The following is an 18,862-nucleotide window of genomic DNA, read 5'->3' on the forward strand; positions in this document are numbered from 1 at the left end:
CTGTGTTTAATCACTGGAAACAAACTGTCATCTGAGATTTTCAGGACACAGTGTGGATAAGGGATACTGACCTGAAGGAGTTCTGAAATGGAGAGGCTTCCTTTTATATCTAAGGGTATTGTAAAGAGCTGGGTTGAACAGAGAATAAAAAGCATTACCCAAGGCTGCGTTACCGATTCTTCACAGAAGTAACTGGTTCACTGGGTAGAACTAAAAGTTACAAGGCTCCCAGAAAGCAGATTTTCAGGAAATATGGCAGTAATAACTATAACCGTTTCCATTCAAGCCTCTCAGTATAATATAGTTGATATATGCAAGCATAGTCTTGCAAATAAAAACTAGACTAAAAATGTCCTAGAGTTGCAAGAAATGTTATCTAACATTCCCCACACAGAATTGATTCTGAAGCAATTGCATCAATTTACAACAATTTCTAAAGTTTTTAAAGGAAGGATGTGTACGAACACGTTCAGTTGCTGTGAAACATTTGAAAAACTAGACTGAAAATAAAGCCATAAACTAATGACCACCAGCTTCCTTAACATTTACTATCTGACAGTCTAATAACTTCAGTGTGGTAAGAGGGTGGTTAAAAGAAGTAACCTCACCTTCTCAAGTAGGGACCATTCGTATGGAAGATGAAATCAAATCCAGCATTTTGATTAATGAAAATGTTGGGTCTTCAGTACCAATGAAAAACTCCTCAGTTTACATACATAGAATATATTTAAATGATGTGTATATTTACTAGTATTTTAAAAGCAGAAAATAGATGCTTGAAAGTCACAGTAAAATGGACTCCCATGGGGAACACAGCTGGTCAGATTTATGAAATACAGCAGTCAGATACTCCAAACAGCGTTCTGATTAAGAAATATATTTAATAATAACCTTTTTCAAGGTGAGAAATAGCTACCAAATAAATTAGAAACAAGTCTTTTCCAGCTCCTTTTTCCCTTCATAGACCTTCTGAGGTATTTCAGTACTTTCAAGCAGAATTATTAACACACTTTAAGTTGCTTTGAAAAAGTACTGCTGAAGACACAGCACTGTAGGATGGTTTTTGCTGCTCAGTTGTTTTGGTGCCACGTTCTACTGGTGCTTTCTTCTCAAGCGTGAGTATGTTGGGTTCTGCTTTACACACACACACACAAAAATCACACAAATATATTCATTCAAAATTTTTAATAAAATAAATTCAAATACATCTTGTTCTCTGCCCGTAATTGTGTTGTTAAATATAAAAGAAATAGATACTTTTAAGAAACCAGAAAAAAAAGTCATAAAAGTTGGTTTGAGACACGTAACTCAAAGTCCAGTCTGTCCATTTTTTCCAAATGAAGCAAATTGATCACATAATCCACCAGTTTATTGAATACAACCATTACCAATTCTTAAAGGACACTGCTAAAAATATTGCAATAAATAAATAACTTATATCACATAAGTCAATGCTTTACAGCTTCCCAATTCAAGAGAATAAAATCAGGAGAACCAATGCAAATTACGTATAAATGAGTCTGAACAATATCTCTCTCTGCAAGGAACTGCAGGAGAAAAAGTGAAATAGTCTATTGCATACCATACTTTAGAAATAACACATACACACATATACAGACTCTAATATAATCTTCATTTTCCTCCCCATATGCCTAAGTAGATAAGTGCAGCAGCATGCAGTCCTGTCTGTCACCACGATTTAAGGTAGGGACAGACCTGTTTACAAGAGCCAGTCCTTCAAAGTAGGTCACATAGTCAAATCCTTCAATAAACGGAATTGAGAACATTAAGCTCTACAGAAAAGGTACAGAAACGCCTTGTAAGATTACATGCTAACTGCCTTAAGATCTCCTCTAGCACTTGTCACTGTACAAGTTTCCCAATCTTATTTGTGTAGATACAGATTTTATTTTAGACTAGAATGCATGCAAAGAAACTGGTTTCTAAATTGCAAGATTACCGATGATGTTCATTACATCTCGCCATTTGTTACTGAAGAGGCTGAAAAAGCTCCTATATGTACCCACACGAAGATACATGCTTTGTTCTTAGCATACAGAAGACTTGTACAAAAGGCAAAAAGAAAAGATGGTTCAGTTGGGGTCTAACAAGTTCAGCTTCAACAGAGTTGGCAAGTAGTCAAGTAAGAAAACTGTTCCACTTTATTCGAATAAGTTTAATCAGTGTAAAAGTTAAGGAAGAACAGATGTCTAACTAGTAGCTTAGAAAGCAATAGAATCATGTGTTTAATTCCTGGAGCTGTGCTAAAGCGAAACAACTAACAGCTTGAAACCTGGATAAAATGTGGGTGTCATTTTAAAACTGTGCGATTCTTAACGTTTATCTAATGAAGCCCATAAGATTAAGTGCCAAAAATGTTTATCGCTAACTAATGCTTATTATGATCTGTTTGACTCCAGGGAATTAACCACATTTTGGCAAATAAAATTAAGTTGTCCGATAACAGCAGTGCCACAGTATCATACATATTTAACTTCAAGTAATTTATTCACCAATAACTTTGACATTAAAGCTTAAAAAAGTTCAGTTGAGGCGCAAGAATTGTTTCATGAGTTCATAGGTGGTAAAAGCCACAGCCTGGGAAGGGATGCAACGAATGTAATTCAGTGAGAGACCACGGTACAATCCTCTTCGGATTCCATGTTGTTGATACACGTATTTCAGCGTCTGCACCATTGTACTGCAAAAACAGAAACTGGAATCACTATAGAATGTCCACATTTGATAGTCAGAATCACTTTATTAAATATAAAACATGCTTTCTCTTGGTTCTTAAAAGCAACATATGGAAAAACATGCGACCCCATATAGCAGAGCTTTTAGGACTTTTAGGATCCTTTTAGGACTTGTAAGACAGAGCTTCTGCAAGAAAATTGGGCTCAAAGGCTGGAGACTGGAAAGAGGATGGTGCAGTTCCATCTAAAGAATACTGGAATGAATACATATTACTGGAATCAGTTCTACTGCAATGAAGCACAGAACTAAAAAGCTGCAAGAACTCCAACTGCAATCAGTGTGTGCAACATTACTGTAACAGAGGTTAATCGAGCAGGTTAAATAAAGCAGTGTTACATAAAATAATACTGAGATTCCGCTCCATTAAAAGTATACCTTGAAACAACGTATCATTTCAGTGGCAGCAGGTAGTTTGACACCTAGGAATCCTAGTGATGCTAAGGATCAGATCATTGAGTAATAATATACATAACAATTTTTCATATACAGTATTAGGAACAACACAAAAGCACACTTTGATTTTTGTGTTTATTTTTGTCCAATTGTGGAAACAGAACATCTCACTAAAAGCATGAAGAAATCAACAGCAACTGGGTTGTTTGTTTGACTTTAATAATTTACCATCACTCAGACATCTATAAATCCAGTTACTGAAGATGAAAAGAAGAAACTTACAGGCACTTTTCAGAGTCTGGGAGGACTGCTCCTAACTGCATTCGCCTGCGAGTTACATCCAGGGGGTATCTACAGAGGAGAGATTTGAACAGCAGTTCAACCAGATGTGTGATCACCATACGAATATCACTGTGTTGGTTTTGTTTCGTCTTTTACTTTAAATATATGTATTATATATAAAGAAGTCCATCTGCAACCTCCAAGTTCATTATTCAGTGAAGCAGGAATTCTGCTTAGATTCTCAGCACAGCTGAAAGTTCTCCACAAAGGGAGACTCCCCCTATACAACTGAAACTAGCAAATGAGATCTCTTAATAGATTCCATTTGGCACAAGAAAGGAAGGCACATGAAGTTCAGATGAGAGTATAAAACTGTGCAACAACACTGGAGGGAGAAAACACCTGAATCAAAAATAAAATTAACAGTTTAGAGATTAACAGAAAATGTGTGCTACATATGTAATGTAATGCAGTGAGTGATATAGTGGAAAACTGATGCCGTAGAAGTCTACCAAATTGATTTGATTTGTGGCCAAAAGAAAACATGGCAAGGACAGTATGAGAATGGAGGGAATAGGCAAAGTAATAACAAAGTACTGCCAAACACAATATCTTAGGCTTTCTTTTTTCAATTCTTAGACTTTGCAGGTTATACCATCTTTAAATAAACTGGAATAATACAATTATGCAAATGATGTTAATAGTCCAAATTTCATAGCATACCGAACAAGATTCCAGCTGATTTTAGTTTTGTCTGTTTGCTTTAATTGACTCATTGCATTTATCTTTAAAGCCCCTGAGGATTAAATAGATATTTATTAAGTGAAACAACATGAAATAACTGAACCGCAGCATCTGACTGAAAAAACCCTTATTGACACTAGACTTGTTAAAAAGCTCATATTCTCAGACAAAACATTTTCTTCTAAAACAAACATCTATATAAAAAAAATAACAATCAATACCCAAACTTACGATATCGTCTGAGCTATTGCTCCAGCTATGCCACCACACAGCAGATTTATGTGTGTTTTCAAAACTAAGACATCGGGATTATCTAAGGAAGGCCGTCCAAGCAAGTTAGGTGCTTGAGCAAGTCCAATGCTCTTTAAGGTACCAAAGGTAAAAAAAGAAAAACCTAAAAGGAAATTTAATTTTATGTACTTTCACAAAAGAGGAAAATATCTGTTGATGTACTTATCATAGTCATAAACAAAAAGCTGCGATTATAAAAGTAAATTATTTTCCAATCCTATTAGAAGATTTTCTTAAGTAAGAGAATCAGATAAATAATACTTAGAGCTTTCCCATAATTTCTGTCCAAACTAATTATCGTTTATAATTAGCATTAAAAGAGTGCTCTAATTAATCTCAACTGAGGCTTTTAAATTACTGATTTGCTGTTAAAAGTAACCCCTAAGATCTGTTTAACTGGAAAACATGTCTCATGGTCTAAAGATGAGTGTAGTTTCAGCAGTCATTTCTGATGTTCCTCCATCCCATGTCACCCACTGCTTTAGCTTGGCTAAGCATTTATACAGAAGTCTCCAGGAGATGGAGCCAATAGAGCCTCTAAGACTCCACCATGAACAGGGCTCTGCCCCCTTGTGGATTTATGCAGAGTGACAACGTGCACAATTTTTGGGGGGTAAATCTGGGGAGCAGAAGAGAGAACCACTACTTTATCTCTCAATTCCAAGACTCAGAAAACCTGAGTTTTGCTTACCAAAGGCACTTCAACACACACTGATCAATTTAGACCAAACACCCACAAACGCTTCTAGTGACCTCCCCTCTCAGTTCAGTAAAATGCAAAAGCCTTGGTTTTAATGCAAGCTACTTAATTTGACGTGCAAATATATTAAGCAAATTTAGTAGTGCACATAAATGCTGTGGGATTTCTGTGTGCTGTTTTTAACTTACCCGCATATGGAGCCATTCCTACAACAGTTGGCATCAGCCCTCTGTAGAACCCACTAAAACCACCTTCCTTTGAAAGAAAAATACACTCACGTTTGTGGCAAGAAATAGAACAAATGTCTTAAGCTACACAACTGCTTCACATAGCAATCTGACTAGCATCACGTAGCAACAAGGAGCTAACATCAAGCTGCATTCATTGTGTCCGAAGAATTGACGGGACAACAACCTAGCTCTATAGGAGATACAGAAGGGAAAACGAACAAAAGAAATCTACATCCAGCATCATAACGTCAGAGACATTTCTGCATTACACATAGCCCTCCTCCCCAAATATTTTGGTAGCATTTCTATGTGCTACTGAAAAACAACTTTTCTTCGTTTTCATCTCCCACTTATATAAGTCTTAGCTAAATCTTAGCAGCCAAAGTAGAAGGAAGCAGCCAGATAATTTTTTACATTAAGTTCAATGTGCACGCAGTGAACTCATTTTCTACCTGGTAATTAATTTCAGTGCAGTGCAACATTGTTTAAAGAGAATAATTTGCTTTGATAGGACTTAAGATTAAAAGAAAAAATACCTTTGTGTAAATCATCTTGAATGCATGGATAATTCCCATGTACTTGTGTTCCCCTTTTACTTGGAATGCCAGACGAACTCTAACCATATCAAGAGGGTAAGTACAAATCACTGCTGTAATACCTTTATTAAAAACAAAAACAAAACAAGCAAACAAAACTCACCTACACCTTATCTGTTTCTAGGATTATTTTGAAAATCAGAATTTCCTTTTGTGGCAGTGAATGTTATTACATTCTGCTATTGCATACACAGATTATTTTGTCGAAAAAATACTTGAACACCCACTTATCAAACAGGATCCTCAGCAACACACAAACAGTTTATATTTCTACTCGGTGTTCACTGACGCTGCACACTTATGCCTTGATTCTTTTGCAGAGTTACAGGCTTAACCGTTTCACATAAGCAGTCTTCTTTATAGCCCACAAACATACGGTTAGTCAAGTGCATCAGCCTTTACTGGACTGCAACCACAAAATCTAATCCTACATTACCTAGTAAATAAACAAAGCACCATTAATGTGGTTAATTTCCAAAAACTTGTGTCAAAATTCCAATATGTGATTACTGGATATATTTATCTACTGCACCTGAAAATACAGTATTTTCAGTCAATTTGGGAGTCTAGTCACGAAGAGTACTGAACTGCATCGCATTGCTGTATTTTTATAGTTCACATTACACTACGTGTTTTAAAACTGTAACTAAAACAGCTATTTCTATTTCTAGACTTAACAAGATGTTAAAAAAAAAACAAAAAACAAAACACAAAACAAATCTTAGGAGTCAACTTATCACTTTGTAAAAATACCTCCAGTAGAAAGAATAACTCCCTTAACAGTTACCTGAACACCAGGTCCTTCCTACAGCTAGTCTTTGAATTAAGCCACTCAATTACTGACAGATTATATGGAGGGAATGGTTAAAACAGCATTATTAAAAACAAATAATTTTCTTGTGTTGTAACACCAGAACTGATAAAAATGAAACTGAGAAAAGGAGAGAAAGAAAGCAAAAGCATTTGTGATTCACATCCTGCTTATTCTGTTCCATATCTAAAGAACACAGTTAAAATTGATCCTACAGAAGATGAGCACCTTTTGAGCGCTGGTAGGAAACTGCACTCCCTCTGAAGTTTTAATTGTCTGTTAATCATATCTCTTTTTGTATGTGTATGGTTTCCCCCCTCTCACATATGATCAGGAGAAAGCCACAACAGGAAAGAGACAAAACTGAAACTAAGTTTTAAAAAAACAGCAGCAGTTTCAGTAAAGAGTGCTAACTTTCATATCTGGAGAGAGAACCATCAATTGCTGAATAGTGGAATCTGACATAAAACATCAACATCAGATGGGGGTTAGGAAAAAAAACAAAACACCATGAGGAAGCTATTGAAAAAGCTGACACTGGTCAACCATCAACTGAGTTTGTGTCTTTCTGGAGTATCCTACCAGTAACATTTATTCTAGAAGACAAAAAACATCTTTTTAGATATTTTGGACCATTCCTCTGAACAGAAAAAGCAGGCAACTGCAGCTGATTTTTGATGCAGTCTCACCCACAGGATTCAAAAGCTGGAAGCTGCAAAACACCAGAGCAATTTTAGGACTGTTTCTACTGACCTACGTTATTAAACTCAACCCTCACAGCCTTTTCCCAAGGAATTTTCCAAGATGTCCAGAAATACTGTAAAATTGGCAATTCAAGCAATTTCAGTAAAAAGGTGGGGAAAAAAGAGAAAAGGCTTTTATGGAGCTTAAAGAGTTCACAGAAAAGTTATCTTAATACAAAACACAAACTTATCCCCCTTCTTTTTTTCTGGTCATGCACTGATAAGCACCCAGGAATATTCTCTGTACAAAGACAAGCAAACAGACCAACCAAGAGTACAGCAGAAGAACTAACAGTCCATACTAAGTCCAAAAACAGCACAAGTAAGAGAGAAAAATATTAGACAGGACTGAAAGAAATCATATCCAGTAAACAGAACCTTTAAATAGGACTTGGGTTTTTTTTGTTTTTTTTTTTTGTTTGTTTGTTTGTTTGTTTGTTTTCACTTTATATTAAAAGTGTGTAGCAATGGATTCTGGAGAAGAAAAGAAAAAAGAAGATTTCTAACCTTTGCAGTTTGAAAAAGCTACAAAACATGCTTTCCTGAAGCAACTCAGAGTTGCATGTTACTGCTTACTGTTCATAAGAGCTAAGTGCACATCCAGGAAGGATCCAGACTTCCTTTGAGGCTCAGGAGAGACATTATCTCTCTGTGAGGAACAGTGGTCAGGTTTGGGGAAGTTTACAAAAAACAGTAATCTCATCTCTACTCCTTAAAGACTACGACTTAACAGAAGACAGACCAGGACACCTTAAGGCTGATTCCCTCTCCCAAGGAAACAATGTTTTCCAGCTAATCTATCTAGAAATCTCTCCCACGGTTGGTTTAACAGGTCAGAATTGGAAGTCTCTGCCCAGTTCAGAGACACACACAGCAAATCCCATCTTATCTTTATCTGAAATCTTATCTGAAATAATCATAACAGGACAAACACCATTCCTCCTCCTGTAAGGTACCACTTCTTTAAATACAGCAACTTTTTCATTGCAAATGTTGACTCAGAAGAAGTACCTACACCACTGAAGTCAAGAAATTGTCAGGGAGAGAATGTTTGAGTTAATCACTTCTTCAAGCACCTCTGACCACCCTCGGGGACAAGATACTGGGTTGCACAAACTCTTACTGAGACTAAGCATAAATGAAGCACAGCGGGTAGTAGACTGTCCACACTTTGGAAGCTGACAATGAGATTAGCTGTATGGGCAATTAGCTGTCTCACAATTTCCCTACTATTCCTCCATTTTCTTTCTTTGAAATATAAAAATAAAATACCCAGGGCAAGGAAATAACAAGTGAAACACGTTTACAAAGATCAGGTACTGCAAATATACTTGATGCACGTGTTTTTCTGAACTCTACATCACGCTCTACATAGACCAAATTAGTACTACCAAGTTATTCTGAGCTATAGTTTCAAAAGCCACAGCCTTCAACTCCAGGAGACACGTTCCTTCACAAGCATGAATGAGATTGTTTTTTATGGAACATGCTTTCTTGATAAATTAAAGCTTCACGAACTATATGAAGACAGAAAAAGCTGAAGACAAAAAACTTGCATCAGAAAGGTGAAAGAACTGCATGATTTACAAGTCCAGGTATTTCTAGGCACTTAATATCTAATTGCATTTCTTGCTAAATCACACCTGAAAAAGTAGATCCAGATTGTTTTAAAATGTTGACTCAATTAAATGACTTATTTACATCCTATTTTAAATTGACATTGCATCATTCTCCTAATCTATAACATTTTCCAATCGTATTTATTAAGTAAAATAAAACCAAACAACCTACCACCAGCCTTCCTGCATTAGGGTCTTTGTTAGTTCGTTTGTGTGTTTTGTTTTGCTGGTTTGCAGGCTTTTCATTTTTTTTCCTCTGGTTAATCGAGTGCAGGGGAGAAAATGGGCATTTCTGTATTTTACTTCATTTTCAGTAGGAAAATTGAAAGATTCAGATTTGCAAAGTCGTTCTGTAAAATAAGCATTATTTGACTACCTGTTTCCTAGACCCCCCTAACATCTATGATTTCTCTGTCTTCTCAGCCCTGTCTCTGCTTAAAAGCAGTTATGAGGAATTTATCTGTTAATGAGGTGTTACAGCTGAAATTTGAATCACACAAGACCCAGGAAATTCAGAGTTGAAGTTTCCCCAGTAACTTCAGCTCGGCCTCCTTAAATGTATGCATTACAATAGGTTCTTCTCGACTCTCATTCCACTAGCTCCCCGCCTTGCCTTTCCCTGTGGATAAGCCTTTGATCCCATTTATCAGTTACAAAAGATACCTAAAAGTTTCCCACCATTTTGAAGCTGATTCGGGTCTGCTGACTGTTAGCAATGTTGGAAAAACTGACACAAGCAGGATTTAAGTAACTGTATCATACACTCAAATGAATGCAGAATGCTGTGTGGCTGGGCACAACAGAGACAGAAATATGACACAAGAGCCAGCCATTTTCAGCTGCAGTGTTACCTCTGGTGAAACTGTAAAGACTCTCCACCAACACTAAGGTGCATGAAGCACGTCCTCCTCTAGTCATTTCAACATGTAAGAAACAAAATTATATCCCCTTACATGGGGGCTAAAGCAAGAAATATCCCTAGCTGCTTTTAAAAGTCTTCTCATCTTGTTTGCAAATCCAGAGAACTTCTATACCTAAGATTCTGGACTCTGTGCTCTTCTTGGTGACTCCATCTTCCCCTGTTATCTTGCTGGAATACAAACCCTCCTTATCTACATGCTAACACTACCTGGTAAACAAATACCATAGTAATACTCAGTGATGTCATAATAAACTCTACCTGTGTGCTATATTCATTTGCACTGCACACCTATGACTAGCTCAGACTGAGTATAATGTACCACACTAATCCTGTCATTTGATCATGGTTACCAGATAGCAATGTATATTGATTTTACTTCTGTCACTCTAACCAAACAAAACTGATTTAACTACAAAGGTACTCAAAACTACGCCAGATCCTATACATTTATCTATGGAATGAATTCCTGCACGTCAACACTGACAGAGTTCACTGATTTTTCAAAGTCTTCCTAGATTTTAAGATCTCTGAATTGCCTCTTTTCGTTCCCTTTCCCTTTTCTCAGATTGCATGCAAAACAAAATACTTTCATATCTCTTTCTAGTTTAACTAACAGTAGCATTTGTTTTTTCCTTTTCTACTCCTCAAAAAGAAACTACATTTTCATACATCACAACTAAGGAAGAACAGTCAATGGTCAGTATGTATAAAGACTGCTTTACAATGTAAAAACAAACATGAAGAACCACCCTGACTACAAATTTGCTCACTACTATTTAACTTCCTCTGTTTACTCTGAGCTACTTTGGCTGAGAAATGACCAGCAGGAGAAAAACAGACACGTATAACCACTTCACATACTGCCAGTTTACAATCATTTTTTTCCTATTGCTACTGCACAAATTCCTACGTCACATGTCAAAAATATAAACATTTCTGGGAAATCCAAGAATCTCTCCACTTTTCTGGGTTTACATTCAACCTAACAGCAATGGCTGAGAGGCTGATGAGCCAATTCTGCTAAAACCTCCATCTTTGTTCTTCATCATGACACTGGATTGTTCACTTTTCAGAAGCCACAATGAACACCACAAATATCACGCTTTATGTCACAGCAGGGAATTCAGTGTTGGAACAATTTTAAAGAATACACATTTTTCAATTAGGTAACTGTTACATTAACCATTTACGAGTGTTTTTACTTAATGCAAATTTGCAAAAGTTAGACCTGAAAACTTACTCAATCATCCTCTAAATAAATATTGACTTTTCAAAGAGACAATGTCTGAAATGCAAGTACAAAGCTATACCTGCCATGGATCCAGCCATCAATCGATGCACATGCCCTGAAATTCCAAGATGCTTCTTTATTACCTACAAAATATGGAACATTTATGATAGTTTTTTTACAAGAAAATACAGGGAAACGCATCACAGCATTTCACTAGCACATGAATGCAAACTCTGCAGCTCCTACAACAAGTTTACAACTCTACAAATTCAAATCAGAGCACTTAATCACTGCTAAAAGCTTACTGAAAATATCAGTTGGTGCCAATTTCTTACTAAGAGCACCAAAGGACTAACATTCCTCCAGCAAGGCAGAACCATCAGCTGAAGTGATTTGTACTTCAGAAGCTCGTTGATTGCATATCAAGTTATCAACCTGGTTCAACCAAGACCAACTGCATACTATCTCTCACATTATAGGGTGCAAAGAACACTGAGCAAAGCTTAAGAATTACATGTTTGATAAGAAAAACTGCTTTCTTGTGCAGAGCACGTGAAACTTACTCTAATAAAAAAACTTCTATGACTTCAACTGGATTAAAAATAAAAATAAAATAAACAAAGGGGGAGACCGAACAAGTTTTTGAGAACAAGAACTTCCTAAAATACACAAAGTCTTGCAAGAAAGAAACCAGCTTTCAGACTTAACATGAAATAACTTAGAAATGTTAAGAAGTGGTTAATCTCATGATGAATCATTCATAGGATCATTTCATGTGTTCCTTCTTAAAGAACTGCTTTGTTGGGTTTGTTTTTGCCTTTTAAACTCTCCTACAAAGCATCTTTAAGGTTTGTTGTTAATTAATAGATAAAAGAAAGTGCTATTAAGTTAAATGATTTCTTGATATCTGTGGATTCGTAAATCATCTCCTTATAAAGCATATCACATACTCTTTTGTTCAACACAGCATAAAACAAGCATAATGTTTTGATCAACAACATTTATGATTACACACATAAAAGAACACACCAAGCTCACTGCAGTGAGCTCTTTGTATCACCCTGCTGGAATTTGCTCTTTTGGAAAAGAATCCCAATCTGAAACCTACTGTCTAGTAAAGGTTTTACTGTTTACTTCATTGGGTTTGTCTTTGAAATTTTTCCTTTCAAATATGAAATTGCTCAGTAACAATGAATTAAACAGTAACATTGCATGTTTCACCATGCATATGCTTAAAAACACAGCCATGCTGATGTCTGACATTTCACAAATGAAACAGGGATTTATTATGAATGCATTACGAAAGAGTAAATGTGTGAGAATAGAAAGGAACATGCACATTTTGCACGCCCCTGAAATATGCACATCTTTTCTGCCAGCTCATTTTTATCGACGCTGACAGTCATTTCTCATGTCAAACATAACAGTCATTTAGTCAGATATTGCAAGTTACAGTTATTCTACCCACCAGATACTAAGAATTCCAATGCAGTATAATAAACACTAAAGAGCTTACATTTTCTATTTTGTTCCTACTTCATTTGCAAAGCATTATTTTTTAGCAGCACAACTGCAGACTTAATTCAATATATATACATATGCACACACATAGGCACACATGCAATAAACAATACAAAGCTACAAAAACTGTTGGGAATTTTGTTTTCCTTAAGCAACACTGCAGGCAGTTTCACTGTTGCCCTGACATTGTAAGGGTTAGATTCACATAAAATTGAGTGACCTTATAGAAGATGTGCAGGGAAATAAAAACACACAGAAGTTTCAGTGTCAGTTTTTATCACTTAAAAATATCTGTATTCACTGTAACCAGCAGGAAAAAAAAAGAAAACAAAATAAATTCTACTACCTTTTTGTATTGGTCAAATGCCATAAATTGAATTGCACCATATGGAAAGATTCTGATCATCATCGCCCCATTTCCTTTATACAGCCCAAGGTAACCTTCCTTTTTGGGGACAGCACACAGCGTAGAAAACACTCCTGTCAGCAATGCAAAAAGAGGAATTCAACAATTACATTGGGGGGGAAAAAATCAAGCAAGAATTACTGACTACAGGAAAGTATGCACAGAAATAAAGCCCAACCTCATTGCTCATGTAACAACGGAGAGTGGAAAATGCACTTTTCCATGCCCCGCCACTGACAGAAAGAAGAGGTTCAAGGTTTATTACCAACCTCCCCACCCCTCAGACTCAGTGAGCTTTCTGCATTCCTGCATCTCAAGCCCCACGCTGACCCACACTACCAGCAATCCTACTGCAGATGGTAATATTCACACACAAAAGCTGCAGTCAGCAACAGAAGGAAGCAAGCTGAGTTGCATTTCAGTTCAACCAAAAATCTATTTAAAATAAAAATGTAAAATAATGGGCAAACGTTCAATTGTTGCTACATGCCAAATGAGAAAGTAGATACCGTCACTGAGGAAATTCATTGAAAAAGTTTCAGACTCATTATTTACAACTAAGGCATTTTACACTTTGTGTCCCAGAGACATGCTAAGAAGAAGCAATCCTACTCCCTCTTAACAGGCGTGAATCCAAGATCACACAAAGATAGGGCAAAACCTACAGTTTTATGATGAGCGTATGAATGCTTATGCTGTGACTAGAATTGATGAGTTACTGTTCTTATCTCTTACAGCACATGCTCTGAGATCCACATGCCATGAACTCCACAGAGCAAGGGCAGGAACCAGATACAGTGAGGCTGTGATGAGCGAACCTACTCTCTCTCTGCACTAGCAGGTATGCCATCCATTTCATTTTCTTCTTTGCTAATATGTAACAAGAACATTCATTCAAGTGAAATGCATTTCTAATGATCAAAATCATACATAGTACCAATATCTCCAATATTACGCACAAGAGGGCACTGTTACAGCCCCACAGACTAGTTCTGAACACGCTGCCAGTTCCAAGTTTCTTCTCACCGTGATGCAACGAAGATGCTGATCGCAGATCACCCCATGCAAAGCACAAGTCCGCTTTGCTTTTCACCTTGGATCAATGACACTTCTGCCTGCAGCAGTAAGTGCAGGAGTCTTGCAGGGCTCAGCAGTCACGGCTCTGTAAACACCAGTGCCTCTGCAAGGACTTTCACGCTCTGAAAAGCACCTGTTCCCACAAGCCGTGCACGCTAGTACCACCTGTAAGGACTGCGGGTTACCAGCAGTGCAGCTTTTACACAGACAATCCTGAACCTCTGATTACCAATCCCCTGCTGACTTCAGTAAGAGGAGGATCAAGCTGTAGCTCTTACACAGTATCAAGGATTATTCTAACATCTCTAGCCCGCCAACCAATACCACGTGTACAGGCTCAATGCCTCTTATTGAAGGGTGTCCTTCAAACACTGCTGTGTTTTTTAACACAATACATGGCAAAGGGAGCAGCTCACTGGAAACAACCTACTGTCTGATCAGCACTTCTCTTTATCACAGTCGGATCACGTAATAAACCAACACACCTACGTGACACACACCACACGTTAACAATGCTGCTGACACAGGCAGCAGCCATCTTACCCAGATGTTTGTAATGGTGGTTATGAGCCTGCAGCAAGATCTTCACTCGATCCAGTGGCGCAGTGGTTGTTTTGGCACAGCATCCTGCAACACCTTTCAAAGGGAGAGAAAAACCAATGGGATGCCAAAGCCTTTTGACTCAGCAGATAAATAAGGGATCTTAATAAGCTATTTTTAAATAGAGTAAGTAAGGAGAAACATAATTACTAAGCCCTAATTAGGAGCAAAAGGCCCCTATTAAAAGTATGTTACACAACTCCTCAAGCTCGACTGAAAATCAGCACAATGTGCTTCTGCTCGAGCACACAGCCAGGAACTGGAGGCTCATGTCCCAGCAGTGAGTTCCACAGAGCGCTGCCCAACATCGCCTGCTCCCTCCGTGCCAGCCCGAGCTCCGTGCGGGCACTGCAGCTCCCCAGAGCAGCTCGCCGCGTCTCAACACGTTCCCCCGGTGCTCCGGGCTGAAAGCGAGAGCCGCAGCTATGAGAAAGCCTGACATAAACCTCGTGCCTCCTCGCCACGTTACAAGACACCTGGGACAGCACCCCGCAGGACAACACGACGCGCTTCTGCTGCAGGGCTTGGCGTGCTTTGCCGTACGGCTCGGCTTCCTTCGCACCGCAGCCTGACAGCCGCCAGCTCTCGGGGCACCGATAACGGGGCTGCCCCGGCGTCACGGCGGCGGCTCGGGGCCTTTGCACGCACACTTGGCAGCTACGCCGGGCTCTCAGCGATTCCGAAACGCACGCAGACCGCCCGCCTGTAAAAAGCTCAGCACGCGAGGGGCGAAGAGAACAATACATTTAGAAAACCCCACGCTTCCCAAGGTCACGCAGCCCCGTGAGGAGCGTTACGGAGCCCTGACGCAGAAGCGGCCCTGCCCCAGCCCAGCAGGACGGGCCCAGCGCCGTGCAGCGGCCGGCCCGCACCCACCTCCGGCGATGAACGAGCGCAGCCAGTAGAAGTCGCGGCGCGCCGGGCCCGGAGGCAGCGCAGCGCCGGGCCCCGCCGCCGCCGGGGAGGCCATGGGGCAGCGGCGGTTCCCTCAGGCGGCGAGCGGGCAGCGCATGGCGCCGCGCGGAGCCGCCGCCGCGGAGCGAGGGCGGAGCCGGAGCCGGGGCCGGCCGGCAGGAACCCACTCTGCGGCCGCGCCGAGCCACGGCCGGGCCGCCGGGCCGCGCTGCGGCGCCTGCAGATCGCGTCAGAGGCTGCGGGCGGCCCGCGGGAACCGCGCCTCGGAGCGGCCGCACCGTGAGGCTCGGGCACGTGGCGGGCGGTCTGTCGGCGGGTACGGGACCGCCTCGCCCCGCAGCGCCGAGCTTTCCCCGGGACCTCGTACCCTGCGCGAGTGGAAACGTTCGGTGTCCGTGCGCGAGTTTCAGAACGCGCCAGAAAGGGAAGTGAGTGCTGCAACAACGAAAGCGGTCTGTTTCACAATCACGGTGATAAATACCAGTATCATCTCTGCAGATGTTAACATTTTTCTTGGCGATTTTTCTGGCTGCCCACAATGCCTTTGCTGAATACAACACGTGGGGCTTACCAAGAGATATTCACTTCACTTTATTTTCAAAAGCTGATGACAGAAGTTGGTCCTCAGGTGAGGACAGCGCACCTACACAGCACTGCACAGAAAGCCAACGCTGGCAGCTGCCGGTGCATCTTCTGATAAAGAAGCTCGTGCTTTTTGCCCCATCCTCATCGAACCGAGTTTCAAGAGTTCAACGTGTCAAAATCCCTTTTTTAAAGGTCAGTCTTTCAATAAGAAGAAAACAGTAGATGCTTGCACAAGAAACTCGTTCCCAAACAAATCTGCTGGAACATTTTTCTTTCTGCTTATGTCAAGTTGCATTCAACAGAAATTAGTATTTTTTTCCTTTAACAGGTTACATTCCTTAAAAATTAAATTTGTTGAAGCCTTTGGAAAACTTTACTTTGTTCTGTTTGATCATTACTTATTTGGGGAGTGGCTGCTACAATGCGCATTTTTTCCCAGTCATAAAATTACTTAGCAAGGGTGTGCAAGGACTTCTCTTACTGGGAAAATCTGAAACGTGTTCTCAAACTCAGCCTTCTTACGCTGGTAATACACCAGGGAAAGTCATCATTTTTGCTCAAGCTACCGTGTTTATTCTCTAATGTGAAAGCAACTACCCTATGTGTTAAGTAACCAGGTTTATAGCCACTGTCGGTATGGTTTTACCCCAGCCAACTTGTATTCTTCTGGGAATCTGCTCAGGAGAAGGTCTCACTGAGGCACAATCATAACGCTTTGGCAGCCCCAACAGTAAGCTTCATTTCTGCTATCTACAGTTTTCTCACAGAAGTGTTGCAACAGCACCAACATCTGAAAGTTTTCTTGAGTTTCAGCAGTAGCAATAAAGATCTGGCAACTGCAAAAATGGCTGCTACCTTCAGCAGTGGTCTGGTATTTTGGAAGGATACTTTGTCAGACCTTGTGATTTATGGAAGCGTGCAATAATTCAGTGTTACTTGTTGTATGGGAAATTGGTAATCACAGCCTGAACCTCTGATTAATCAGCTGAGGCAAGTGTCGGTTCAGCTGTGGGAGCACAGGTGAGAGTAATTTAGCTGTGCTCCCAGAAGGGCTGGAGCTTGACTCCACCTCCTCTAGACCTCATTTAAGGGCTGACCACTATTAAGGCAGCATCTCTTGGAGATTGCTCCCTGGTGGAGGTTGCCTCAGCATTTCCTACCAAAGGCCTCCTTATCAGTGAGGTTTTTCTGTGTAAATAACCTTTTGAATATTTACTACCATTTTTGTATCATTCCACCTTACGCTTGTCTGTATTAAGTGCTCTTGAATTCTGTTTTCTTGACCACCTACAACAGTATTTTTGTGTATATTCTCACTACTATTGTTTCATCTTTTTATCTCAAAGTGCTTACACACTTTCTGAAACATTTCTAGTGACTTGATTGTATGACCCATTCTTAAAAGTTACCAGCATATTTAATGTCACTCAGGTTTCACTTATATCTACTGTCATTCTTCCCAGACAGACTGATGGTATAACAGGGGAAGACATCAATGTGAGGATACTCAAGAGCACAGCTTCAAACTGGAAGAAAAATTCAAGTTGGTGGGTAGCTTTATTTATAAGTGTGATTTGTTTATTATTTATTTTTTCATCAGTGTTGAAGATGCTTATTTTATAACCATGTTTAAAACGTATATCAGTTTAAGTTAGCTATGAAGACTGAAGTTAGGTAAGCTACTGTGATGGCAGTTGTTTCTGACAAGAATGCTTTAGGTGCCATACCTCTAGGCCCTAGGGAAATACTTTTTTCTACTTTATACTTGCTTTTGGTCTTTACTGGTAATTGATACAAACTGGCTTCTTGCTGGCTGTTCACTTGCTTCAGCTCACACCCAAAACCACCACCAGTCAAAAACTTCTTCCACACAAGCCTTGACACAGTTTGAGGACTTTTTTTTCCTCCTTCTTCTTTAAAAGTAAAATTTGCAGACTGAAAATGACTGAGCAATTCTCAATAACTTGCAACTGTGATGCCTTGGTCTTCTTGGTAATCAGTAAATAAGGCAACGCTGCTTCCTAAGATGGAGTGAGCCAAAAGGCAAAGGTGACCACAGCACAGGCTGATCCTTGCTGACAAGGTGCAGTCCTGCAGCAGAACACGCTGAGCTGGGTGCTGGGAAACAGCTCCATCAGTAGCCACAGCAGATGGACTGAGCAAATCCAGGGTTCACTCACAGGGCAAATCAGGAACAGCAGGAGATAAGAACTGATAAGTCTGAAGTTCATCCAGCGGCAAGGATCTAAGAGGAAACAATACCAGAGCCAAAAGATGAAGCCAGCACAGTTACAGCGTAGCTCAAAAAAAGGAAGAAGTGTTGGGCCCTGGGACTGGGTTGTGAGGTAGGGGCCATGGGTGTGGCTCATCGGGGCCATTAAGACCTGTTGGTGCAAACAGGATCATAATAGTCTCTACCTGTGTCAGTGAGGTCTTTAA

At 39.8% G+C, this 18,862-nt stretch overlaps 2 protein-coding genes across 6 annotated transcripts in view; one reads left to right on the top strand and one right to left on the bottom strand.

Annotated features, from left to right (window-relative positions):
- Positions 1-18,862, top strand: part of TET1 (tet methylcytosine dioxygenase 1) — a 92,071-nt gene that overhangs the window by 960 nt on the left and 72,249 nt on the right. The window contains exons 3-4 of one of the 3 annotated variants that reach the window (XM_015866317.2): positions 13,984-14,087; positions 17,887-17,970. The gene's annotated coding sequence lies outside the window, so the exon portion shown is untranslated. Of the gene's footprint in view, positions 1-13,983; positions 14,088-16,502; positions 16,616-17,886; positions 17,971-18,862 lie in introns of those variants that run through there. The other 2 variants (XM_015866319.2, XM_015866320.2) reach the window with 2 other exon arrangements.
- Positions 1,171-16,277, bottom strand: SLC25A16 (solute carrier family 25 member 16). 3 transcript variants are annotated; one of them, XM_032445493.1, is made up of 9 exons: positions 16,206-16,277; positions 14,867-14,959; positions 13,187-13,320; positions 11,399-11,462; positions 5,934-6,055; positions 5,356-5,422; positions 4,408-4,570; positions 3,433-3,501; positions 1,171-2,701 (listed from the first exon to the last, which is right to left on the bottom strand). In XM_032445493.1, the coding sequence occupies exons 3-9, from the start codon at positions 13,247-13,249 to the stop codon at positions 2,545-2,547; spliced, it is 705 nt and encodes a 234-aa protein (XP_032301384.1). In that variant the 5' UTR covers positions 13,250-13,320; positions 14,867-14,959; positions 16,206-16,277; the 3' UTR covers positions 1,171-2,544. The 3 variants fall into 3 exon arrangements, with proteins under 3 accessions (XP_032301384.1, XP_015721812.1, XP_032301385.1); XM_015866326.2 differs by lacking the exon at positions 16,206-16,277 and adding an exon at positions 15,800-15,955; XM_032445494.1 differs by lacking the exon at positions 16,206-16,277 and adding an exon at positions 15,074-15,092.

Source organism: Coturnix japonica, chromosome 6 (genome assembly GCF_001577835.2).
Source record: "Coturnix japonica isolate 7356 chromosome 6, Coturnix japonica 2.1, whole genome shotgun sequence".
In the NCBI taxonomy this organism is placed as follows: Eukaryota; Metazoa; Chordata; class Aves; order Galliformes; family Phasianidae; genus Coturnix; species Coturnix japonica.

Bases quoted from the DNA above. Each gene is read 5' to 3' on its own strand.
- SLC25A16 (XM_015866326.2), bottom strand. From the start codon at position 15,893: ATGGCCTCCCCGGCGGCGGCGGGGCCCGGCGCTGCGCTGCCTCCGGGC. The intron at 14,960-15,799 runs GTGGGTGCGGGC...TCCCTTTGAAAG, and splicing joins GCGCTCGTTCATCGCCGGAG to GTGTTGCAGGATGCTGTGCC. The intron at 4,571-5,355 runs GTAAGTTAAAAA...ATTTCCTTTTAG, and splicing joins AGGAATGGCTCCATATGCGG to GTTTTTCTTTTTTTACCTTT.